Source organism: Vombatus ursinus, unplaced genomic scaffold (genome assembly GCF_900497805.2).
Source record: "Vombatus ursinus unplaced genomic scaffold, bare-nosed wombat genome assembly UNPS02014924.1, whole genome shotgun sequence".
Lineage (NCBI taxonomy): Eukaryota > Metazoa > Chordata > Mammalia > Diprotodontia > Vombatidae > Vombatus > Vombatus ursinus.
In genome coordinates, this window is record NW_020954702.1 from 3,839,721 (window position 1) to 3,866,729 (window position 27,009).

Sequence of the window (27,009 nt, forward strand, 5' to 3'; positions counted from 1 at the left end):
CATGACATTTACAGTACCATAAAAGCTATACAGCAAATAAAATTCTTAAGAGTAAAATATTTTAACCTAAATCTTACCTTCCCCTCTCAGATGGCAGTGTGAGGATATTGTACTGTATAATATACTGCTATAAACCTCTCTACCTTGGCCATCCTCTGAAAACCAAGAAAGAGGTTGCTGGGACTTTAGTCATTGATGTCAGAAGATGCCAAGACTGGCCACGATTGGTGAAGTCTTGACATCTCCTCCAACACTCTATCCTTCACAGCTGGTGAATGGCATTGGAGAGTATGAAGGATACACCAGCTTGACATAATTCATCAGCAACATCTGTTTCATGTGCTGTTTAAGATCCTTAAGGGTCTCGGAGTATAAGAGCATAGCAGAGGTGAGCTGATGTTTAACCTTGAAGCTGTGATGGATAATGGGATTGGCAAACAATGAAATATGCAACAAATGCATAGGTTGCTCTTTACAATGGCAGGGTAAAAGACTAATGGAAAGGTCTAGTAGATAACCGGCCACTCCACAATCTTGTATGTACTGTAACTCTCATTTTCTTTCTCTACTGCACATGGCTGTAGATGTGCATAGTTGCTGACATGAAGATGAAAATGAGAAGTTGCAAAAATTAAACACAAAAATTTTGAGGATTGACTACCTCTTTTTGCTGATAATTTTTTTTAACTTGGCAAATCCCAGTGATTTGCAGAGATACTAATCAAGATAAAAGCTTTAACAAAGTTGAAGGCTACAAAATAAAATCTCAGTAAATCAATTGCATTTCTGTAACATAACAAAATCCAAGATGCAATAATATAAAGGGAAATCTCATTCAAATTAACTACAAAATGCATAAAAGATCTGAAAAATTAAATTATGAAACTATATAAAATAGTTGTATAGATTCAACAACAAGATGGACCTTAAAGAAATAAAAAAATAACTTAAATAGCTGAACTCAAGGAGGAATGTAGAATTTGGTGTAGCAGCACATTCTACTCAAGAATGATATGAATAGGAAAAGGAAAAGAGGAAAGAGGAGTATAAGGTGAAAGTATACTGGCTAGAGAAAGGACAGTGAGGAGGAGATTAAAGCAACAAAATAAAAGATAAGAACCTATAATAAAGAGGAAAATTGAAATATGGTGAAGAAAAAAGTATAATAGAATGGAAAGACATACACAATTATGACTGTGAGTGTTGTATAGGATAAATTAACCCATAAAATGGAAGAAGACAGCAGAAAGGATTAGAAAGTGAAATCCAAAATTATGCCATTTATAAGAAACACATGTGAAATATAAAAATTCAGAGGTAAAATAAGGGGTGGAATAAAATGTATCATCCTTTAAATTAACACAAAAACATCAGATTAAAGATTATTTCATGTAAGGCAACAGCAAAAAATAGGTTTAATTAAAACATATAAATAGGGAAACTATATTTTGCTGAAAGACAACATAGACAAATAATTTCAATATTTAAAACATATGCAACAAATGACATAGTATATGGTTTTTGTCCTTTATATTCAAAGAAGAACAAAATAATATCACTACATCAGGGTCAAGATGCCATGTGTCCAACTGTTAGTTATTAACTGTTTAGTTACCTTACTAAAACAGGAGGTTACCTTACTAAAGTGGTCCAGAAATTCTCAGAGAGGTACAATAATAAAATGTTTTCAAAGGAATATTGATCAGTAGCTTGTCTTAAACCTGTGTTTTCTAGCTGGATGAGGAGTCTACCTAAAGTGTACAGACCTAATGTGGCTGATCAGAAATATATGAGCTCAGAAGGTCGGGCACAAATAGTCTACATTAACATTTGTAGTGAAGACATTTCTAAATTTTTGCATATCATGTTTCTTTTCTGCTTTGCTCATAGAACACAGAGCCTTCTTTCATCTGGGTAAATCATGCTGGGTGGTTTTATGACAGTGGCTCCTATGTCTCACGATTGATTCCAAAGATTTTCAGAGAGATCTTGAGAGTGTCCTTGTTTTGCTTCTTCTGATCTCTATGTGAATGTTTGCTCTGTGTAAGTTCTCTATAAAATAGACTTTTAGGCAAACATACGTTTGACATTTGAGCAATGTAACAATGTGACCAGGCCATCAGAGTTGCACTCTCTGCAGTAGAGTTTGAATGTTTGGCAGTTCAGTTCAAGAAAGGACCTCAGTGTCCAGTACCTTATCTTGCCAGGTGATCTTCAGAATCTTCCTAAGACAATTCAAATGGAAGTGATTCAATTTCCTGGCATGGCTCTGGTATACTGCCCTGGTTTCACAGGCATACAACTATGAGGTCAGCACAATGGCTCTGTAGACCTTTGGTTTGGTAGGCAGTGTAATACCTCTTCTATCCCACACTTTCCTTTGGAGCCTCTCAAACACTAAGCTGGCTCTGGAAATGTGTGTCAACCTCATTATCAGTGTGTACATCCCTGGAAAGTATACTGCCAAGGTAAGTGAACTTATCCACAGCATTAAACAATTTTCCATTGCTGTAACTGATGGTTCTACATATGAATGATGTGGTACTGTCTGGTGGAGATCTACCGTTTTCTTGGTCTTAATTGTCAGGCCAAAATTAGCACAAGCAGCAGAGAATCAATCCATACTTTGTTGCATCTCAACTTCAGAGCCTACACTGAGTGCAAAATCATGTGTGAACAAAAAGTGACATACAAACATTCCCTCTCCTTTAGTTTTAGCTTTTAACCTTTTCAAATTAAATAATTTACCATCAGTGTGGTAGCTGACATTGGTGCCATGTTTGTGCTTATTGACAGCATTTGACAACATCACTGAAAACATCACGCTAAAAAGCATAGTAGTAAGGGCATACAACCACTTCACTCCGTTGATGACTGGGAAAACTCAAAAGCATTATCCATTATGAAGAACCCATGCAAGCATGCCTTCATGGAACTAGTATACAATACTGATAGACTTTTCCAGGCAATTAATTTTGCCATGATTTTCTACAAGCCCTCATGATTGACAGTATCAAAGGTTTTGGTCAGATTCAGGAACATTGTGTGCAGACCTCTGTTCTGATCCTGGTATTTCTTCTAGAATTGTCAGGCAGCAAACACCATACCTATCATTCCTCTGCCCTTTCTGAAGCCACACTGGCTTTCTGGTAGGTGACCATCTTCCAAGTGAAGGATCAGCCAATTAAAGAGGATTCTGGCAAGAATCTAGCCAGCAATGACTAAGTGAGATCCCTTCTTTTATGATTGTCACAGGACAACCTATTTCCTTTTCCTTTATAGAGATGGACAATAGTGGCATCCTTTAAATTCTAAAGGATAACCTCCTTCTGCCATATAACCCAGAAGATTTCATCAGCTTTTTTCTTTGGGGGTGAGGCAATTGGGATTAAGTGACTTGCCCAGGGCCACACAGCTAGTAAGATTTCATCAGCTTTTGTGTGAGCAGTGTACACTCTTGACAATCTGCTGAAATAGAATCATCACCAGGTGTTTTGCACAGGAGAAGAGCCTAATGGCATTCAAAACCTCTTCTTTAGTTGGAAATATTGGCTAGATAGGGATTGACTTCAAACTGAGGAACACAGTCAATGGTTTCAGCATTAGTTAATGATGGTCTGTTGAGAACATTATGCAATGTTCAGTCCATCTATCCAGGATTAATATCCTTATCATTAACCAATATGGCTCCATCAGCACTGAGTATTTGAGATGCACCATAAGTCTTTGACTCAAAAATAGCCTTCAGTACATCAGCAAAGCATTTTGAATTGTTATTATGAGTGTAAAACTGAACTTCATCTGCCTTCCTACTTGAGCTAAGAATCTTGCATCTCTCTAAACTTTGCTTTTGATGGAGTTAAACTCTGCTTTCTTACAGAAGGATAACTATCATGCTGGTGAACCCTGTGGAGTTCTCATTTTTTGCTTAGTAGCTTATTAATTTTCCCATAATTTCCATCAAATCAATATTGGGGTGTTTGTGAATGTTCTAGGGAAAGTGAGTAAATGTGGTGCTGTTCATTAAATCTCTGAAAGCTGGCCATTCCCTTTCTACTCCACTGTTGCCAACCATGCATTGGTTCAGCTTTCTCTCCAAGTTAGCAATAAACTGTTCAGGCACAGAGAAGCACTATAATCTGTTGACATTAAGTCTTCTGATAGTCATTGTGCCTTGAGGCCACCACTTTTGTTGAATGAGAATGTTTAGTTTGGAGAGGATAAGTCCATGATTGGTCCAGCACTCTGCACCACACATCACCTTCATTACTCTCACATTTTGTCTGTCTCTTCTTTTAATGACATACTCTATTAATATTTGCTGTGAGAGTGTATCCACAAAGTTTTATTGCATTTGGGTAAACACAAGACAGTGTTGATGATGGTAGAAGCACAAGTCTTCAGTAGTAAGTGACCATTGCTATTGCTATTTCCAACTCCATTCTTCCCAAGGACTCCTTGGCATGTCTGATAGTCTGCACCTAGTCTAGCATTACAGTTACCCAGAATTACAAGCTTGTCCTCTTTCAGCACATTGATGATGAGGGTCTCTAGGTCTTCATAAAATTTTTCTTTGACTTCATCAGGGTTCATCATGGTGGGAGCAAATGCACTGATGATGGTATCATGACACTCCTGCAAGTGGTGATCACATTGTCATAAGCCTGGATTTCCTCCTTTGAGGAGGCATAAGAGATTATTGACTAGATTTCATTGCAAAACATACCAGTGGGACAGCAAGGTGGAGCAATGGATAGAACACCAGCCCTGGAATCAGTAGGACCTGAGTTCAAATCTAGCTTCAGACTCAGGGCAAGTCACTTAACCCCAATTGCCTCACCAGAACAAAACAAAACCAAAAAAAACCAAACATATACCAGCTTCATGGCACTCACCATCACTGATGCCACTCCAAAAAAACAAACAAAAAAAAAAAAAACACATAACCAGCTCCAGCTTGAGTAAGCTGGCTTTTATTTGCTAGCTTTTTTCACTGAGGGCTGCTATTTGGATTTGATACCTGCTGAGTTCTCTCACAACAACAGCTGTTTGTCTTTCAGATCTATTGGATTTCATGTTGTCCAGAAGCAAGTGCATATTTCATGTACCAATGGTGAATGGAATCATCTTTGCAGAAGTTTTTGTACATTTTTATGTATTTTGACTCTAGGGTAGATTCTCTGCCTGCTATGGTAAGCAGGCCAGTGTTAGGTTAGGTTAAGCAGGCAATTTTTAGGGCACCTTTTCTAGTGCTTTCCTCACACTAGAAAGTAAGTAGTATGGTCCTTCGAAAAGGCTCCTCAGGGGGCAGCTAGGTGGTGCAGTGGATAGAGCTCTGACCTTGGATTCAGGAGGACCTGAGCTGAAATCTGGACTCAGACATTTGACACTTACTAGCTGTGTGACCCTGGGCAAGTCACTTAATTCTGATTGCCTCACCAAAAAAGTAAAAGCAAAAAAAAAAAAAAACCAGCAACAAAAAGACTGCTCAGGGGGCAGCTAGGTGGCATAGTGGATAAAGCACTGGCCCTGGAGTCAGAAGGACCTGAGTTCAAATTTGGCCTCAGATATATGATATTCACTAGCTGTGTGATCTTGGGCAAGTCACTTAACCCCTTCGCCTTGCAAAAAAAGAAAAAAGACTGCTCAGACCCCCAGGGACCTGCCAAATCCCACTGCTGCTTCAGTCCGGTGAGCAGACAACACAATGGTATGGGACACCTGTGTGCAGGGTTGTGATTGCAGCTCCCAATGTAAACCTGTTGCTTTGTCACTTACCCTTTGCCAAATGACTTCAAGATAGGTAAAAATGGTAAAATGGTATGGGTGATATCTTTTGACTCATGAATAAATTAGATTTAAGTTAGGCAGAATGGCATGAAGTCATAGGCCTCACTCTTCCTTCCAGTCATCAATGTTCAGTGGCAGGACAAAAGTCAAGAGGACTGGTAATGTCTTGTGATGGCTCAGGATGCAGTGGATGACCTTGGAGTCTTCTATGTCTAATGAAGCTCCAAATGCTCCACCATTCCTGTTTCAACAGCCTTCATGGCCCATGGGAAGAAGTTGTTCACATCTGCCTATTCTACTGGGGATGTCTTCACATACTTAAGATACTCACCCACCCAACTTAACTATGGGTTTGAGGCCCATCAGTTCCTCCAGCATGGTTTGACTGGTCTGCTGAAACAGTTTTACTGGATTGTGGCTGTTGTGCATGCTACAGCTTCTTGGAGACACAGGTGAGAGCTGGGTTGCAAGCGGACACCAAAGGTAAAAGCAGCCCTAAAAAGAGCTCATTAGCCCTCGCGCCAGAGGTACTAGTCTTCCCTTAACGCCCTGTACATTTCAACATAATATTTAAATACTTTAAAGGAACAACTAAATAAATTAAAATGATAAACGAACAGCAAAATTATAATACTGGTGTATTAATGTACTCTGTTTTTTGTCTTTTTTATTAATTTATTTTGATTTATTAACAATCACTTCCATATGCTTTTGAGTTTAAAATTATTCTCCTCCTTTCTACCCACCACCCTCCCCAAGATGGCCCACAATCTGACAAGTTAGATTTCTATACCTAACTGATTGTTATTCCCTTCTTGAGCCAAATCTGATGAGAGTAAGGTTCAAACAATGCTCATCCCCCTCCCTTCTTTCCCTCTGCTGTAATAGATTTTTATGCCTGTTCCTGGAATATAATTTACCCTTGTCTGCCTTCTTTTTTCTCAGTACATTTTCTTAGATCAGACTAATCCACTTACTTGGATCCATTTAACTTGATTAGATTTTTTTTATCATTTCTTCAAAGTCAACCTATATCTACTCCCTTTATGTATACTCCTTTAATATGGTGTAATAACAACACAGTTCTCAACACTTGCAAATGTCATCTTCCCTTGTACGGATGTAAACAATTTGCCCTTCTTAGCAACATATTGTATCTTTCTGTCCCATTTACCTCTTTATGTCTCTCTTGAGTCTACTTGAAGATCAAATTTTCTGTTGAGCTCTGGAATTTTTATCAGGAAGTTTTGGAAGTCCCCTGTTTCACTGAATATCCATCTCCTCCCCTGAAAGATCATGCTCATTTTCGCTGGGTAGCTGATCCTTGGTTGTAATCCAAGCTCCTTTGCCTTACAGAATATCAAATTCCACACCCTACAGTCTTTTAATGTAGAAGCTGCAAGGTCCTGTGTAATCCTGACTGTGTTTCCATGATATTTAAATTGTTTCTTTCTGGCTGCTTGCAGTATTTTCTCTTTGAGCTGGTAGTTTTGGAATTTGGCTACTATATTCCTTGGCGTTTTCATTTGGGATCTCTTTCAGGAGGTGAGCGGTGGATTCTTTCTATGGCTATTTCACCTTCTGGTTCTAGGACTTCAGGGCAATTTTCCTTTATGATTTCCTGAAAGATACTGTCTAGTCTCTTTTTTTCATCGTGATTTTCAAGTAGACCAATAATTTTTAAATTGTCTCTCTTGGATCGATTTTCCAGGTCCGTTGTTTTACCAATGAGGTAGTTTACGTTTTCATCTGTTTTTTTCATTTTTTTGTTTCTGTTTGACTGATTCTTGCTCACTCATAGAACCATTAGCTTTCATTTGCCCAATTCTTCTATTTGTTTTCTTCTATTAGATTTTGTACCTCCTTCCCCAATGGGTCAATTGTAATTTTAAGGGATTTGTTTTCTTCAGTGTACTTTTTTTTTTCCAGTTGGCCAGTTGTATTTTTCAGGGATTTATTTTCTTCAGCGTACTTTTTTTCAGGTGGTCAATTGTGTTTTTTAAAGACTCTTCTACCTCTCTCATTTGACTTTTAAAATCCTTCTTGAGCTCTTCTAAGAAGACCTTTTGGGCTTCAGACCAGTTCATATTCCCTTTTGATGTTACAGATGTGGATTTGTTGACAGTGTTGTCCTCTTCAGAATTTCTGCCTTGATCTTCACTCTTCTCATGGTATGAATCTATGGTATGTTTCTTCTTACTCATAATGTTTCTTTATTCCCTGGCCTTTAGAGAGATTGAGCTCTCCTACTGGGGAGCAGAGGGCACTGATTCAAGCTTCTTGTGTTGGGAGCCTAGGTCTTGGTCACTGGCTTTGTGTGCTGGGGCCTCTTATGTTGGCAATTGGAGGCTGTAGGGTTCTAGCAGCTTACCTGGTGTTGGGCTGGAATCATCAAGGCTGGAACTTTCAGGCAACTCTAGGTTGCCTTCTTTTCCTTTCCTTTTGCTTTTTACAGCTCCTTTCAGATGAATATTGCAGGGTGTTTATCTGCCTGGGGCCCGTTGTAGTGCTGCTTCCCTTAATTTTGCTGAGGCACTGGGAGACCTGTTTGCTGTAGAATGCTGAAGCACCTGGTGGTTTTCTGAGCTGGTTTCCAACAGTTGCCCTGCCTTCACTGAGGCACTTGGAGGTCCAGGTGTTGGTGTTTGCCTGTTCCACCACCAGGGTTTCAGTATCTCCTCTTGATTGGCAGTTGGAGGCTGTAGGGTTCTAGCAGCTTACCTGACGTTGAGCTGAAATCAGCAAGGCTGGAACTTTTGGGCAACTCTAGGTTGCCTGCTTTTCCTTTCCTTTAGCTTTCTTCACCTCCTTTCAGATGAATGTTGCAGGGTATTTATCCACCTGGGGCCCTTTGTAGTGCTGCTTCCCTTATTTTTGCTGAGGCACTGGGAGACCCATTTGCTGTAGAACACCAAGGCACCAGGATCTCCTCCTGCTGGGCTGAAGTGGGGCTTTCCACTAGCTGTCTGGGACACCTCCTGTTCAGTACTGCTCCTCTTCTCCCAGGGCAAGAGGGGCCTTTCTCATTAATCCCTCAAGCTACCTGGACTACTGCACTGTTGCCCCCTGTCTTTCTTCTGGTTCAGCTGTTTCAGGGTTTTTTTCTGGGGGGGATATTTTCTTGGCTTTCAGAGCTTGATAGTGGAGGGTGAGAGCAACTACCTACTCTGCTATCTTGGAATGTACTCTTTTCAGCCTTAAATATGTGTGTTGTTTTTTTTTAAAGAAAGAAGTTAAAGATTTGAATAGAATTTTAGAAAATTCAGAAATGATAGTGCTTTGGTGATTATAGATTGATAAACATATGTGTACTTATATACATATACACACCTATACATACATACATACTTGGGTATGTATGCAATAGTATGCATAATCCCAGCCATATATGGCATTTATAGAAAAACTGATTATGCTTTAGGACACAAAACACTCATAAATAAATGTAGAAAAGCTGTAATAGTAAGCATCCTTTACTGATCACAATTCAATAAAAAAATTGGTCACTAGAAAAAGTATTAAAAATAAACCAGAAACTATAATTTAATCTTAAAGAATTGGTGAAGGGCTTTTTCCATCCATTCCTCCCTCCCCACCCCACCCAAGCACCACTCTGGCAGCATTGCTCTCACACTGAGCTCCGGGCCCTGCAGCCCTATCACCACCATCTTCTTTTTCAGTCACCATAATCAGGTACTCATCAGCCATGAAGAGATATTCTCCAACATTTACAAGATCTGATCACAAATGGACTGTGCCTGGAGGTGGAGGGTAAGATGGTCAGTAGGACAGAGGGTACTATTGATGATTTACTTATTGGTGGAAATGCCTCTGCTGAAGGTCCTGAGAGTGAAGGAACAGATGCCACTATAATCACTGAGGTTGACATAGTAATAAACCATCATCTGCAAGAAACTAGTTTCACAAAAGAATTCTACAAAAAAGACATCAAAGACTACATGAAATCAATCAAAAGCAGACTTGAAGAACACAAGCCAAAAAGAGTAAAACCTTTTATAACAGGAGTTGCAGAACAAATTAAATATGTCTTTGCTAATTTCAAAAAACTATAAGTTCTTCATAGGCAAAAACATGAATCCACACGGCATGGTGGCTTTCTTAGACTTCCATGAGGATGTTGTGACCCCATATATGATTTTCCTTAAGGATGGTTTAAAATGGAGAAATGTTAACAAATTCAGCTGATTACTTTGAATCACCTGTCATAACTGGCTGCTGCTTTTTGTCATCTACACAACACCAAGAGTTAGACAAACTTGTACTGATGTCATCTTAAGTTTTATTCATTTATTTTTCATCTTGATTTATTTGGAGTGGAGACATAGGTTTTCTAAAATAAAACAGATTTAAACCCATTTGAGATAATTCCTCTTGGTCTAATGTTTTTTTAAGCTCAAATTACATTAACTTGCTACAGTTGTTCTTCAAGGATCATTGTAGAGATTGTTGCCTGGTCTTAGGTTGCTTTTCATAATAAGACTCTTCAAATAGACTTTTCTACATTTGACTGCTTGTGAAACTGGAATCTAAATTCTGTTTGCTAGTTCAACCTGAGTCAGATAAGGAAAGAGATGCCTACAAATTTGCCAAAAATATTAAATGGAGCTTTCTGCATTTTCATTTCCTCTACAAGCTGAAGTAGACCTAACTCTGAAAGAGATTACATCCAAACTGAATAAAATAAAACCATGTGAACCAGAAAGAAAGAAAGAAAGAAAGAAAGAATGAATGAATGAAAGAAAGAAAGAAAGAAGGAAAAAGAAAGAAAGAAAGAAATGAAGGAAGAAAGAAAGAAAGAATTGGTGGGTCAAAGAATCAATCATGGAAATGGTAGATAATTGAATTTACTATAATTTTTAAAATGAGACAACATACTATAGTTTGGTGAATGTAGACAAAGTAAGACATAGGTGAAAATTTGTATCCCTGAACAATGTCATTAGAATAAAAGAAATCAATGAATTGAAAGTGAATCTTAAAACACACACATACACACACACACACATACTCTAGAAACCAACAATTTTTTTAAACCAATTAAGCATCAAAGTTAAAATCCTAAAATTCAAAGATTAACACTATTTTAAACAACTAAAATTTTATTGCTTTACAAAATAAAACTAGGAGCCTCTTTTTTGTTGTTTTTTTTTTAGGCAATTGGGGTTAAATGACTGGGTCACACAGCTAGCAAGTGTCAAGTGTTTGGTCTGAGGCTGGATTTGAACTCAGGTCCTCCTGACTTCAGGGCCGGTGCTCTATCCACTGTGCCACCTAACTACCCCCAAAGCCTTCATTTTTTATTTATTTTTTTTTTGTGAGGCAATTGGGGTTAAGTGACTTGCCCAGAGTCACACAGCTAGTGAGTTTTTTTATGTGTCTGAGGCCGCATTTGAACTCAGGTCCTCCTGACTCCAGAGCCAGTGCTCTATTCACTGTATCACCTAGCTGCCCCAGGAGCCTCTTTTTAAAGAAAAATTTTTTAAAGTCATAAAATAAATAAATCATTAGCTAATTTGATATTTAAAAAAGAGGAAAAGCTAATTTCCAGCATCAAAATTTTAAAAAGAGAATTCAAAACAAATGAAGAAGAAACAAAGTATGTTATTAGGAACTATTTTGCCCAACCATATACCAACAAAACCAGCAACTTAAATGAAATTAACGAATATTCACAAAAATTATAAAATACTCAAATTTAAAGAGAATTTAAGCAATTCAATCTCAGAAGAAATTTGGCAAGTAATAAATAAATTCCCAAAGCACATGAATTCATAAGTGGTTTCATAAAAAAATTGAAAGAACAATTCCAGTATTGCATAAACTATTTGCAAAAATAGCAAAAACAAAAAAAAAGCATCCTTCCAAATTCCTCTATAACATAGAAATAGTCTTTATATACAGGCCAGGCAGAGTTAAACTGGAAAAGAAAATTGTATAATAATATCCAGAATGAACATTAATACAACAATTTTTATTAAAATTTTAGCAGAAGTTAGAATAACATCATAAAAATTATATACAAAAATCAAGTTGGATTAATATCAAAAATGTAGGGTTGCTTTATATTATAAAACCTATAAACTTAGCTATAACAATAACCCCCAAATCACATATTATATTAATGTAGAAAATTCTTTTGACAAAATAAGATGCCCATTAGAAAAATAGTATACTGATATTTCCTTCAAATTATAAATAACATATATCTATGCCAAGAACAAGGTAATGAGGATAAACTAGAATCCTTTTCAATAAAATCTGGAATGAAATAAAGATATTCATTGTCACCAGTTCTATTTGACATAGTACTGAAAATGTTGGCTATAATATGAAATAAGATAAGAAAAATCAATTGTGGAAAACAAAATGTTTGCTCTTTATAGATGATATAATGATCACTTAAAGAACTCAAGAGAGTCAGCTAGATGGCACAGTGGATAGAGTGCTGGGCCTCAATAACTTGAGAGAAGGAGGAAAGAAGAGAGCAGGTCACCAATGGAGGGAGCAGGCTGGCATATAGTTCAAAGACACATGGGGACCAGAACAGAAAATGGTAGGGGGTGCAGGGAATGGTTGGCAGACTAGTGGGGGCCAGACATAGACACTGACAGGAGAGAACAGGTAACAAGACTAATCTTCCTGAGTTCATTTCTGGCTTCAAACACTTAAGCTATGTGACTCTGGACAAGTCATTTAACTCTGTTTTTCTCAGTTTTTTCATCTGTAAAATGAACTGGAGAAGGAAATGGTAAATCACTCTAGTATCTTTGCCAAGAAAATCCCAACTGGAGTCATGAAGAGTTGAATACAACTCAAACAACTGAAAAACAAATAACAAAAAGAGAGTTGATTAAAAATTAATTGAAACAATAACTTGAGCAAAATTATAGGCTATAAATGAATTCACATAAATCATCATTTCTCTATAAAACTGATAAAATCCTGTAGGAAGAAATAGAAGAGGAAATTTCATGTAAAATAATGGTAAGACATAAAATTCTTGAGAATCTACCTATTAAGAAATACAAAGGAACCATATTAATAAAATTACAAACTATTGTTTGTAGGCCCAAATAATTGGAAAAATGTTAATTGCTCATGGGTAGAATGAGTCAACAGAAAAAAATACTATTCCATAAATTAATTTACTTATTCAATACCATACCAATCATACACCTAAGTATTTCTTTATAGAACTAGGAGGGGCATAGATTCATGCAAGGTGGGGGAGAGATCAATACTCTCAAGGGAAATTTGCATACGAAAGGAACCTTATCCCAAACTATACTGCAAAGCAATATTTCTTAATGCAATTTGATACTGCTTTTTTAAAAAAAAAGGAGATTGATCATTGAAAGAGATTAAATATGCAGTATACGGGACAAAATGAACTGTGAAGCATATCAAATGATAAACACAAAAACTCATTATTTAATAAAAATTCCTGGTAAAAATGGAGAGTGGCATGCAAGAAATTAGATTCAGACCAGCACCTCACACTGTTTACCAAGATATTGTGTAAGTGACCTCAATATAAAATGATACATCATAAACAAATTAGAGAAATGTGTAAAAAAAAAGTTTACTTTCCAAATCTATGGATAAGGATAACATTAATAATCAAAAAGGTAAGTAGAGAATCACAGAAGATAAAAATGCACAATTTTGATAACAAAATTTAACAAAACCAAAAAAGCTAGAATTAAAAGGAAAAAAATAACAGGGAAAATTATTTGCAGCAAATTTAAATGATAAAGATCTCATTTAAAAACATATCATGAAATTATTCAATTTTATAATAAGAATCATGCCCACAATTGATAAATGATATAAATAAAGAGGCAGTTTTCAAGGGAAGAAACCTGGACTATCCATAGCCATATTTACAAAAATGCTCCAAATCACCATTAATTAGAAAAATGCAAACTAAAGTAATTCTGAGGTTCCACCTCATACCCATTATATTGACAAAGCTGAAAAAAAAAAAGAAATTATAAATGTTGGAGGGATTGCAAAGAAACAGGCACTCAATGCACTTATTGTAAACCTTTGAATGGATACAATCATTCTGACAAGCAATTTGTAATTACAAGCAATTCTTTTTTTTATGTAAGTGTACTACTCTTTCATAGACCTCTGGGTAAAGTGATTTTTACATAATGCAAATTTGCCTGAGGATTTGGTGAAGGGAGGGAGGGAGAGAAGAATGAGAGAAGGAGGAAAGAAGAGAGCAGGTCACCAATGGAAGGAGCAGGCTGGCATATCGTTCAAAGACACATGGGGACCAGAACAGAAAATGGTAGGGGGGCAGGGAATGGTTGGCAGACAAGTGGGGGCCAGACATGGACACTGACAGGAGAGAACAGGTAACAAGTAGGCTGGAGACAGACATGTAGTACCCCAGTGTGGGGCCAAACATGCTGGCCTGTGGGTGAAGCAGGCAAAAGTCTCTTCTCTCTGTGTCCAATGTTGATGTCTCAGGTCAAGCCTTGATCCACAGGCTTTTGCTTTTACTTGGAGGGTTTTGGGGGCTTTTTGATGGTGTGTGGGAAAGAGAGAGAAAGAGAGAGACAGACAGAGAGAGAGAGAGGGAGAGAGAGAGAGAGAGAGAGAGAGAGAGAGAGAAGTACTATACAGAAAAGTTAATTTTTTTGGATTTCTTTCAGAATCCATTCCATAAAATTGAATTTGCATTATGTACATTTATGTAAAGCAAGAAGTCTGTATATACAAAAGCACTTTAGTAACAAAAAGTTACTAAATCCTTTGACCTAGTTATACCATTGCTAAATTTATGTCCAAAGTAGATAAAATATAGAGGAAATGGTACTACATGTACAAAATATTTATAGCAGCTCTTTTGTGGTGGAAAATTAAGAATGTTGATCAATTAAGGAAATGACTGACAAATGGTGATGTGAATGTGATGGGACTTTTATGGTAAAGGAAATGAGGAAGGGGTTTCTAGCCCACTGCCACACTTGGGCCAAATTACACCAGTAGAAGGAAAGCGAAACTAAAGCCCAGGCTGGTCTCTGCCCCAGGGGGATGGCTTCTTTAGTGGAACCTGTGGCATTGAGGAACCAGCACGCTTCTCAAGCCATGACATCAATTCACAATGTCAAGAAACTTGAAGCATATCAAAGGACAATTGTGGTTTCTAATGTTCCTGTTGGAAATTTTAATGATGAAGCCGTGGTAGATATTCTGAGGAGTTATTTCCAGAAAGCTAATAACAAAGATGGAGAAGTAGAAAATGTAACATATCCAACATGAATCAAAGGAGTTGCATTTGTGACATTCAAGGAAATAAAAGGTGCTGAGAACACCCCTAAAAAAGAGAAACACTGTCTAACAGAGGAGGGGCTACTTCCAACTTGTCTTACTTTATCTCATTTTGGTGAAAATGTCATTCATTGTATTTTTGCTCACCTTGATTTATCCATTTTTGGAAAGGAAATTATTCTAGAAAATCTGGTGACAGAACTTAAGGAGAAAATCCCACCCTGGAAATTCTACCTCATGCAAACTAATGGACCAGTCATTGTTAAAGGGTCTTTTTTAGCTATCAAGAGACTAAAGGAAGTTCTGTTGTTAAGGGACTATTCTCTTCGTGGAAACAACACCAATTGTGTCAGTCTGAGAAAAAGGAAGAAAAAGATAACCTCTCCAGAATGGAGCACATCTGTGTCCTCAATTCAGCCTGCAATGCCAAAACTATAGGAAATGAACAGATAATTGTCCTTGATACAGATGTATTTAAATACATGAACTGTGGTAACCAAATGTATGAAAAAACTTTAAAAGACTTTAATGTTGTGAGTCAAGAGATAGTTAATGATGAAGTCACCACAATATGTTTAAGAGGTTCTCAGATGGATTCTCATTCTGATCACTTAAAAAAAGTAAAGGAATTAATTGAGGAATTTTCATAGACTCTTTCCCTTCAGGAAAGAGCTTCAAAAAGAAACATTATCTCTTGATGGAAAGGATGTAAATGAGAGGAAGCAGATTTGGTTGGCATGTCAAGTGTTGAAGCCACAGTATCTCCAGATTCTGGTGGAATGTAATTCTAATCATATGGATATCATAGGGAATGCTAATGATACCTATCAATTCAAAAAACTTGTCATGAAATCTGAAGGGAAAAAGGTAACTTCAGAAAGCACGATGACACTAGCTAAAATGTCCAAGGATTCTCAAATCTTTCAACACAACCAATAATTTCTTGGGAAAAGATAGATTTAAATCTATTCTTTAGAACATCTAGATGGTCATCATTATACTTCTGTCAGTATCATACACATATAGAAAAATATGGATTGCTTCCAAATAGAATGCTAACATAAATCATGCTAACTTGACACTTAAAGATGTTTTAAAATCAGATCATCATTAATTAACAAATATCTACTTAGGTAGGACTGCCTGATATTTGAACATTCTTTGCAATTTTGGGCACACTATTCTTCTCTAGTTTTCTCCCCAAGGACTCTGTTTTAAAAAAATAGATATCTATGGAAATCTTTTGTTTTTATATTTCTTACATTTCTTCCTTTATCCCTCCTCTTGCCCTCTCCCAGAGAGCCATCCTTATGACAAACAGAAAAAAGTAAAGAGGATGAGAAAAAAATCAGCAAAACCAGTTAACATATTGGAAAAATATGACATTGAATGCAGTATTTCAAACACATGACAACCACCACCTCAGCCTTTCTCTCTAAAGGAAGAGCTAGTGAGGTGTCCTCTCATATTTCTTCTTTGGTGACAATTTTCATCATTATAATTTCTCTGAATTCAGTTTTTATTATTTTGTGATTGTTCTTTCTATTTAAATCGTTGTAGTCTTTGTGTTTGTTGTTTTTCTGGCTCTGTTTATTTCACTTTGCATCAGTTCATATAAGTCCATGATTCTCTGTAGTCATTAAATAACTTTTGGTAGTACATTAATATTCCATTTTATATGTTCCAAATTTGTTTATCCATTTTGTAAATGTTGAGCTTTGTTTCCAGTTTGTTGTTGTAATAAAAAAGTGCTGATATAGGTTTTTAAAAAAAGAAATGAGGAAAAATGTGATTTCAAAAAGACATGGAAAGACGTCTATGAAATGTTGGAGTGAAGGAAGAAGCACCAGAACAATATACTGAAATAATATTAATATTATTTTAAAAAATTTTTTTAAAGATTTTTATGAACTAACAAAGAGTAAAATGATCAGGATCAGTAGAATAATTTATACAATTACAATGACATTGTAAAGACAAACAACTTTGAAAACTATAAGAAATCTGATCAACAAAATGACCATCCATGATTCCACAAAACCAGTGATGAAATATTCTGTCTTTCTCATGAGAGAGAGGTGATGGGTACAGGGTATAAAATAAGACTTTATTTTTTTGAACACAGCCAATAAGAATTTTTTTTGTTTCATTATACATATATGTTTATAATGAATTTGTTTTTCTTTTTCTTTCCTTCTCAATGGGATGAGATGTAGAAGGGAAAAAATAGATTTCTGTCAAATAATTTTTTAATTATAGAATGCAAAAATATGATTCAATTTAGCAAAACCTTCCAAATACCTGTCTGGGTAAATAACTCCTGAAATGAAAGACAACTTAAGTAACTACAAGTATAAACAATGGTCATGAATGAGGCATGGCAGTATCATAACATTATTATGATGAAATTAATTTACAAATTTAGTTCCATACCAAATCAACCAAAATCATACTTTATAGATATATACAAAATCCTAACAATGTTTATTTGAAGAAGCAAAAGATATCAGTCTTTCAATTTTTCAGTGGAGGAATGGCACTTCTAGACTTTAACCTACTTTATAAATCATTAAAATAATTTTGTACAGATTAAAAAATAGAAAACAGGTGAATAAACAAAAACTACACTGAAGATTTTTTTAAATAACGTATTCATTAACCAAGTGTTTGCAAACTCCAAAACATGAATTAATTGGGCAAAAGCTTTATATTTGACAAATATTTCTGGGAAAATTGCAAAGCAATATGGCAGAAATTAGGATTAGACTTCCATCACCATATGCAAATAAGTTCAAAATGAATATAAGATTAAAGAGGAAAGGAAGGAAAATCAAATTAACAAAACAAAGTTGAAATCACTAAAATAATGAGAATAATCAGAGCCAGTTTTATATTACTATAAGCCTGAAAAACTGAGAATTTATACGAATTGAATTTCATCCTCATTTTAGAGTTTCTTGCTACTATCAACTGATCTCTGAGGAATCTCCTGAATTTTCTCTTTCCCTAGGTAATATTGGCTCATTATGATATTTGTTCAAAGTCCTTTGTTTTCTTTTTGAAATTGTATTCAGTCTTTTATCTCTCTTATGAGCTTCTCTGTTGATTTATCTCTTTGTGGGCTGAGTCTATAGTCAGGTTTTCTGTTTTGATCTTTTGGTTTTTCAGCTTTTCTCTGATATTCCCTTTTACTTGATACCCCTGTTTGGGGGGTGGGGGTTATGAGTTCTCTTTAAAACATACACAAAAACATATCAAGAATAATTCATATAGAACATGGCATCTAACTTGGAATTATGCTTTGAAAGATATATATGTCCACCCTTTGACCCAGATATGCCAATACTGTGTATATATCCAAAGGAAGTCAATGACAAAAACAAAGATTCTTTTTCTCATGAAAATATTTATAGTGGTATCTTTTGTAACAACAAAGAGCAAGAGAGAGGGAAAACATAAAAACATACCTAGCATTTGGGGATTGACTGGTCAAATTGTGGTACATGAATATAACAAATGTTACTATACTATAAGAAACAATGAATGTAGGGATTTCAGAGAAGCATGGACATGGTTATATGAATTAATGAAAATAGAAGTCATACAGAATTACTGTACTCATCTTTGCTAATATGAGAGATATAACTAAGATGCAAAGGAACTGATTTAAATTTATAAGAGTAAGAACTGTTATTGCAAAAGATAAATGGTCAAATGTTATGAATAAGCAGTTTTCAATGAAGATCTTATGAAAATAGGTTACAAATCACTATTAATTAGTGAAATGCAAACTAAAGCAAATCTAAAGTTTCACAAGACAGACATCAAATTGGAAAATAAGACAAAAATTACAATTGTTGGAGGGGAAGTAAGAAAAAAAACACATAAATATACTGTCAATGAAACTCTGAATTGGTCCAACCTTTCTAAAATCAAGTTGGAACCATGCGCCCAAAGTCACTAAACTGTGATACCCTCAAACACAATGATGCCACTTTAAGACATACCCACAAAAAGATCAAAAAAGAAAAGTATATGTGCAAAATATTTATAGCAGCTCTTTTTCATAGTGTCAAAAGAACTTGAAATTAAAGAAATGCCCATGAATTGGGAAATGGCTAATGGAAATTGCATTGTGAGAAATAAAGGGATAGTTTCAAAGAAGCCTGGGAAGATTTTATGAACTGATCCAGAGTGAAGTGAGCAGAACTATGTATATAATTTACAGAACCATGTAAATAATATGTAGAATTATGTATAATAAATAGAACAATGAATATAATATCAGTTTTAAAAAGAAATACAATGTTGCAAAAATAGGAGACTATGGATGTGAAACATTGCATATATGTTGGCTTGATATTTTTGCTTTGTTTTACTTCCTTATTTTCTTTTATTCTTTGTTATAAGGCTTGGATTTAGGGGAAGAAAAAAGGGTTTGGATTTTGGGGTGGCATATTTGGGGAAACATAAGGAACATAAAACATAAGCTATTAATCATTTTTAATGAAACATGAAATCTTTTAGGAAGACAATTTAAAGACAAATTAAAATTTAAATGCTTCTGCCTAGACCCTCCTGATAAAAAAGAATATGGCTTCCAAGTCAAAGGAGTTGTTCCCAACAAAAACAAACAATACCCTTCGAATATTGACCAGATAAATCCCTATATAATATTTATAAAAACAGATGACACATCAAATTTGTTGAAAAACTAACACATTTAAAAGGATGTGGTTCAGAAATGTTTTCAGAACACAAGTTAAATATGTTAAAAGACAAAGAAAATATTTTCATAGCACAATTATAAAGATTGTCAATATGTTCTTGCTATTGGATCTGTCATTTTATATTTTGTTACTATTCAATTTTGTGTATTTGTGTCTAAATAATTATATAAAATAAAAATAGAGTTGAAATTATCCTAATTAGCACGCAGTATTTTTCATATGGGGTTCAAAATAGTATGCATTTTGTACATGTGTTCTTTATAACTTGATGTGGACTTTGAATACAATATCCCTCAAATGTCCTTATTCAATCATAATTATTTCCTCTAATCATAAGAAATTCATTTGGGGCTGAGAGGTGTCTATTTCCATTCTTGTTCAATTTTTATTTTTTTATGTTCATTGCTCAGTTTCAATAATGCATCATCCATTTTACTTTAAATTTGTCTTTTTATCTGGAAACTATCTGTAGACTGTCTTTCCCACCATCTGACTTCTTGCAAAATACTATCATTTTAAACCAATGCTTTTCTTTCCACAGTAGTTTTATTTGAGTGGATACACAGCCAGAAAGGTTACTGGATCACTTATCTATTTGATATGCTATTAATGTAAAAATTCATTTTGATAGATCTTGTTACTTTGAAGTGACCATTATATTTTATCTCCATTTGACTCATCTTTTTTTATCCTATTCCAGGTGCTGGGGTTCCTCAATTCCAACCAATTGTCTTAAATGGCCGTATCCAGGTTCTCACAAATGGTTCTTTGCTGATTAAACATGTTGTAGAAGAGGATAGTGGATATTATCTCTGCAAGGTCAGCAATGATGTGGGAGCAGATGTCAGCAAATCCATGTACCTCACTGTTAAAAGTAAGAGACAAAATGCCTTTTTAAATATCTAAAAGTTTTCTTGTGATATGTATTTTCAAGTTATATATTTGTCCTCACCCTTTATCTATTCCCCAATTTTCTCCATATTTGATTCTCTAGAGAGAGAGAGAGAGAGAGAGAGAGAGAGAGAGAGAGGAAGAATTAATAAAATGTTAACACTTCTGAATAAACTTTTATTATGTCTTAAATGCTATGAAAGGTGGCTCAGTGGATAGATTGTTGGACCTGGAATCAGGAAGACCTGAGTTCAAACCTGGCCTGAAACACTTATTATCTATGTGATTCTGGGCAAGTAATTTAACCTCTGTTTGCCTTAATCTACTAGAGAAGGAAATGGCAAACCATTCCAGTATTTTTGTCAAGAAAACCCCATGAATGGCATTGATGTACTATGATCCACAGGGTCATAAAGAGTCAGACACAACTGAAAAGCTGAACAATAACAAAGGCTGTGAAACTAAGTTTTGTTTTCCATTTCCTTTGACGATAGTGACTGGTATAGGTTGCAAGAAATCTAACAGATGTGCATGTCTCTAATGTCTTTAGCACCTGCAGTCTTACTGCAGTAGTGTTAAGGTCAGACTCAGGAGAGCAGTTCAGGTGTGAAAGAATTCGCTTAGACCTACAGAGAAGGTAGAGAAGCCCCGTTCATTGGGGGCTTTATTTAAAGTGTAACCAGCACTGGTCTCCTTAGCATGAAAGCTAACTGAGACCCAGATATTTAAGGGAGTTATACTTATGTAGAGGTTTCAGAATGATGATGTAGTTTTAGGGTTTTATAGTGGTTAAAGATAAGGACAGGATAAAGAAGACACAGGAAATTTTATGACACAGGATGAGGGAGACAAGGAATTTTATGGTCCAGGATAGGGGGAAGTTTTATGATATTTCAAGATAAGGGGAAGAGACTTTAGGATGCCCTTAAGAGCTACAGAATGAGTCCCAAACCCCCTCAGAAGGGGCTTCATAAATCCTGGAAAAGCAACCATTAATATTCTTAACCCCTAGGGTACTATTTGTATCCACATCAATAGTATCATTATGAGAACATCTTATAAATTGGTGATGGAAATAATTCTCTTCAAAGATCCATTTTTATTTATCTTGTTATATGTGAAATGATTTTTTCATATATAATGTATATAAATTGTCTTCTGAAGTTTACTATAAAACTGTACACCTGGCACTCAAATGACAAAAATGCACTAAAGCTTTACTTCAGCGTCATCCTTGGGATTCATGCTATTGGGCCATTTTAGAATGTATCATATTTGGTTCTTTTAGTATTTTAGTGATAAATTGGTTTATTACAGATTCTGAAATTGAACTAATTGAAGCCCACTTTAGAGAATACAACTACTGTTATATCATATAAAAATTACTGTCAAGAAATCTGATTCCTCTGTCGGTATGGAAAAAAATAAAATTATAAGCTACATACTTACTAATCCTTAATCTTTTAGAACAACTGGTGACCACCCCAATAGTGCCTAAACATGAAACTATGCAATAGATCAACCATTAAAGGTAAAGAGGAGGAAGTGAATCTGTATGCCATAATACATGTTTATATTTTAGATCAACCTTAAAAAGTCAATCAATAAATAATATTTGGAGTATGTTAAAGGTGGTTCTAATATTAGCATTCATTTCAATTTTGATGTTAAGATTAAATAAGGAACTTAAAGGTCATTGAACAGTTAACAAAAGGTTTACTTTGCTTTAACACAGCAAGATTATGTAACAAGGAAACAGTAGCACTTAGCTTTTTCTGGACACGTTCTTTCCTTGTTTCTATATAATAATACAACTGGTTTTCAGGGTGAAAGATATGGTGACTTTGAATGGTCTTGAGAAATCTACCAAGTCTGAGACTCCATGTATCTGAGACTTTTTAATGTTCTTGGGTGGGTAGGAATCTCCTTTGGGGAAGCTGAGGTCAATGAGGTTACAGTTTGTCTCCTTTAGGGAAAGCTTATCCTTATAGATGGAGAGGACATGGCAAACTATTCCAGTATCTTTGCCAAGAAACCCCCAAATGAGGTCACAAAGGGTCAGACATAACTGAAACAATAGAACAACAATAACAAGCTCTGTAAAAAAAAAAAGGTGTCTCAGACTTGATGGACTTCTGAAGATCATTCAAGACAAGTCCCCATATCCTTCACCCTGATAACCAGTTGTAGGGGAGAGAAGAGAAGCTGCATCTGACAAATGCTTATCTTATCACTGTGGTAAGGTACTCTTATTGAGCAATATACTTTACCTACCCCCAAAATTGCCTTAAAGGAAGAAGATATTTGCTCAACATTTTTTTTATGTAAGCAGCCGGTAGAAATACTCAGCAAGCCTGACTAGCCTAATAGTGTGTTGAGAAAGGGAGGAAACTCTCTCTTCTTGTACTGATTTGGTAGAGTGGTCTTCTTTTTGAGCTCAGCTCACCAAGAATTGCTCCCAAGAATTTGAAAAAAAAGAAAGTACTCTTACTGACACTTTGCTCCTTATATGACCTGCCTGTCTCACCAGCTTACAATTTATTTCCAAGAGCATCTGTATCCAAAATTGCTATTCCTGGGTTGTATTTTCTGCTAACCTTAAATTCCTGGATTGTATTTTCATGCTAACCCTAAATCCATGGATCATCTCCTTCCTTAAGTAAGGAAAACCCTTATGTTTTCCCTGTTTGTGTTATTTGTGGTTCAAAGGGCTAGACACCATCCTCACTGGTTTATATTGACTACTGAATGCTCACAGTCAGCAGGGTGGAGTTGGTGAAAAGGGGAAAGACTGTCATTCCAACACCTTTTCAAATTCCTGAAGGTAGAGAAAGACTCTAGAAAGAAATGACATTTGGAGAAGATGTCAATCTATCATGTGCCTCTCTCCTGTTTGCTACACTAGAGACCTGAGTTATTTCTACTTGGGTAAGATCTGGGACTCTATTTGTTGAACTGAGTTATCTTGCTCCCAAAGGGATAATTCATTTAATCTGTGTGGTCTGGTATATATTCTCATATATGTATACTATCTGATATCTGTTTTGCAATTGATTTGGATGAATGGATTTCTTTGTTATTTGCTGTGTATATTCATTGGAAATGGCAACTGGTGGGAAGGAAGTTTAACCTTGGATTAAGCTTAGGCCACTCCGTTTCTCATTAAAGAACAACGGTCAGGAATTTAACTTGAATCTGAAAATTAGATCCCCTACATTAATAGAAGCAGATAGATAGAATTCCAACAACTCTGGGAAGTAGATGCAATCATTATCCCCATTTTACAGATGAGGAAGTTGAAGCAAACAGAGGTTAAGTGACCCTGGGGTCATACAGCTAGCAAGTACCTGAGGCAAGATTTGAACAGTGTCTTCCTCACCCCAGACCCAGAACACCTACCTGCACAAAATTTCATTGTATGGACAGGACAAGGTTAGTTGAGGTCATTTGTTTAAAATAACTTTTTCGTAGTTTATTGATCAGTAAGCCACTTTGTCATACATTTTATAACTAGTGTCTTTTAATGATTTCTTCTTCTTCCTCTTCTTACCTTGGAATTAATTTTGCCCCTCTCCTAGAGTCTCTCTGCCTCCAAAGGCAGATGTATTTCTTTATCTTTTTAGTTGTACGAGAGATTTTAATTTTTTTGCATTTTGATTCATTTATTTATTTTTAGTTTTCAACATTCATTTGCACAAGATTTTGAGTTCTAAATATTCTCCCCATATCTCTCCTCTCCCCCATCCCAAGACTGTGTGCATTCTGAATACCCCTTCCCCCAATCTGCCCTCCCTTCTATCACCTCCCTTATCTTAATCCCTTCCCCCTTCTATTTTCCTGTAAGTCAGGATAAATTTCTATACCCCCATTGCCTGTATATCTTATTTCCTAGTTGCATGTAAAAACAATTTCTAATATTTGTTTTTAAAACTTTGAATTCCAAATTCTCTCCCTTCCTCCCTCCCCACCCATCCTCATTGAGAAGGCAAGCAACTTGATACAAGTTATACATGTGTAGTCATGCAAAACACTTCCGTAATAGTCATGTTGTGAAAAACTCCATCCTATCCCACCCCCCCAATTTATTCTATTCTCTCCTTTGACCCTGTCCCTCCTCAAAAGTGTTTGTTTCTGATTACCCCCTCCCTCAATCTGCCCTCCTTTCTGTCATCCCCCCTCTCTAATCCTCTTCACCCCCATTTCCCTATAGGGTAAGATAGATTTCCACACCCAATTGAATGTGTATGTTATTCCCTTCTTAAACCAAATCTGATGAGAGTAAGATTCACTCATTCCCTGTCATCTCCTCCCACTTTCCATCCACTGTAAAAGCTTTTTCTTCTCTGTTTCATGTGAGATAATTTACCTCATTCTACTTCTCCCTTTCTGCTTCTCCCAGTATAATCCTTTCTCACCCCTTAATTTTAGTTTTTAGATATCATCCCTTCATCTTCAACTCACTCTGTGCTTTCTGTCTCTGTCTTTGTCTCTTTCTGTCTCTGTCTCTGTCTCTCTCTACATATATATATATACACAGACATACATACATATTATATATATGTATATATGTGTGTGTGTGTCTGTGTGTGTGTGTGTATTCTTCTCAACTACACTAATACTGAGAAAGTCTCATGAGTTACAAATCTTATGTAAACAGTTCAACTTTGATAAGTCCCTTATGATTCCTCTTTCCTGTTTACCTTTTCATGCTTCTCTAGAGTCTTGTATTTGAAAGTTAACTTTTCTATTCAGCTCTGGTCTTTTCATCAAGAATGCTTAAAAGTCCTCTAGTTCACTGAGTATCCATTTTTCCCCCTGAAGGATTATACTCAGCTTTTCTGGGTGAGTGATTCTTGGTTTTAATCCTAGCTCCTTTGACCTCCAGAACATAATTTCCAAGCTCTCTGATCCCTTAATGTAGAAGCTGCTAAATCCTGTGTTATCCTGATTGTATTTCCACAATACTTGAATTGTTTCTTTCTGACTGCTTGCAGTTCTCTTTGACCTGAGAACTCTGGAATTTGGCTGTAGTATTCCATGAGTTTTCCTTTGGGGATATCTTTTAAGAGGTGATCAGTGGATTCTTTCCATTTCTATTTTACCCTCTGGTTCTAGAATATCAGGGCAGTTTTCCTTGATAATTTCTTGAAAGATGATGTCTAGGCTCTGTTTTTGATTGTGGCTTTCAGGTAGTCCAATAATTTTTAAATTATCTCTCAATATTTTCTAGGTCAATTATTTTTCCAATAAGATATTTCATTCTTTTGGTTTTGTTTTACAATTTCTTGATTTCTCACGAAGTCATTAGCTTCCATTTTCTCCATTCTAATTTTTAAGGAATTATTTTCTTCAGTGAGCTTTTGGACTTCTTTTTCCATTGGGCCAATTCTGTTTTTTAAGGCATTCTTCTTTCTAAGGTGTTATTTTCTTCAGTATTTTTTGGGTCTCCTTTAACAAACTGTTGACTTGTTTTTCATGATTTTCTTGCATCACTGTCATTTCTCTTCCTAGTTGTTCCTCTACTTCTCTTACTTGCTTCTCAAAATCCTTTTTGAGCTCTTCCACAGCCTGGGACTGATTCATATTTTTCTTGGAGGCTTTGCATGTAGGAGCTTTGTTTTCTTCTTCTGGTTGTATGTTTTGATCTTCTTTGTCACCAAACTAAGATTCTATGGTCTGAGGGTTTTGTTTTGTTTTGTTTTGTTTTTGCACTGTTTTCTCATGCCAAGTCTATTAAACTCTTTGTTAAGGTAGGGATCTGCTTCCAGTGTGGAGAATGTACTGTCCCGAGCTTCAGAGTGTTTGTGTAGCTATTTTCAGAGATACTTCTAGGGATTTATAAATTTTCAGTTCTTCCAAGGTGGTATGATCAAAGATGAGGTGTTTACTCCTTTACTGGCCTGTGCTCTGGTCTATGAGTGACCAGAAGCACTGTCTTCTGCCCTGGGGCTGTGAAGATGATTCCCTCTCTACTGCTGCCACAAGCTCCACCATGCCAGCACTTCTCCTTCCCCCAGGACTGCCACCCAGGACTGTGACCCAAATCCATGCACGGGCAAAGCAAGAGAAACCTGATTTAATGCCAGTGAAGAGATCCCTGCAGAACCCCCTGATCAACTGATGGATTCCTCCACCATCTGTGGACCAAGAGCTCCAGAAGTAGCTGCCAGAGTATGCTAAGATTGGGGCCAGATCAAGCTCCTCTCTTACCAAGATCCAAAAGACCTTTCCCACTGACTTTCTAAGTTGTCTTTGGTGTTTGTGGGTTGAGAAGTCTGAAAACCACCACAGC

At 36.0% G+C, this 27,009-nt stretch overlaps 1 protein-coding gene and 2 pseudogenes across 1 annotated transcript in view; all 3 read left to right on the forward strand.

Annotated features, from left to right (window-relative positions):
- DSCAM (DS cell adhesion molecule) overlaps window positions 1-27,009 on the forward strand; it is a 778,395-nt gene that overhangs the window by 455,887 nt on the left and 295,499 nt on the right. Inside the window, exon 11 of the mRNA XM_027843631.1 lies at window positions 20,527-20,700. Within this exon, the coding sequence (XP_027699432.1) occupies window positions 20,527-20,700 (174 nt within the window). The remainder of the gene's footprint in view (window positions 1-20,526; window positions 20,701-27,009) is intronic.
- On the forward strand, window positions 6,218-9,996 carry LOC114029261 (annotated as a pseudogene).
- On the forward strand, window positions 14,908-15,995 carry LOC114029294 (annotated as a pseudogene).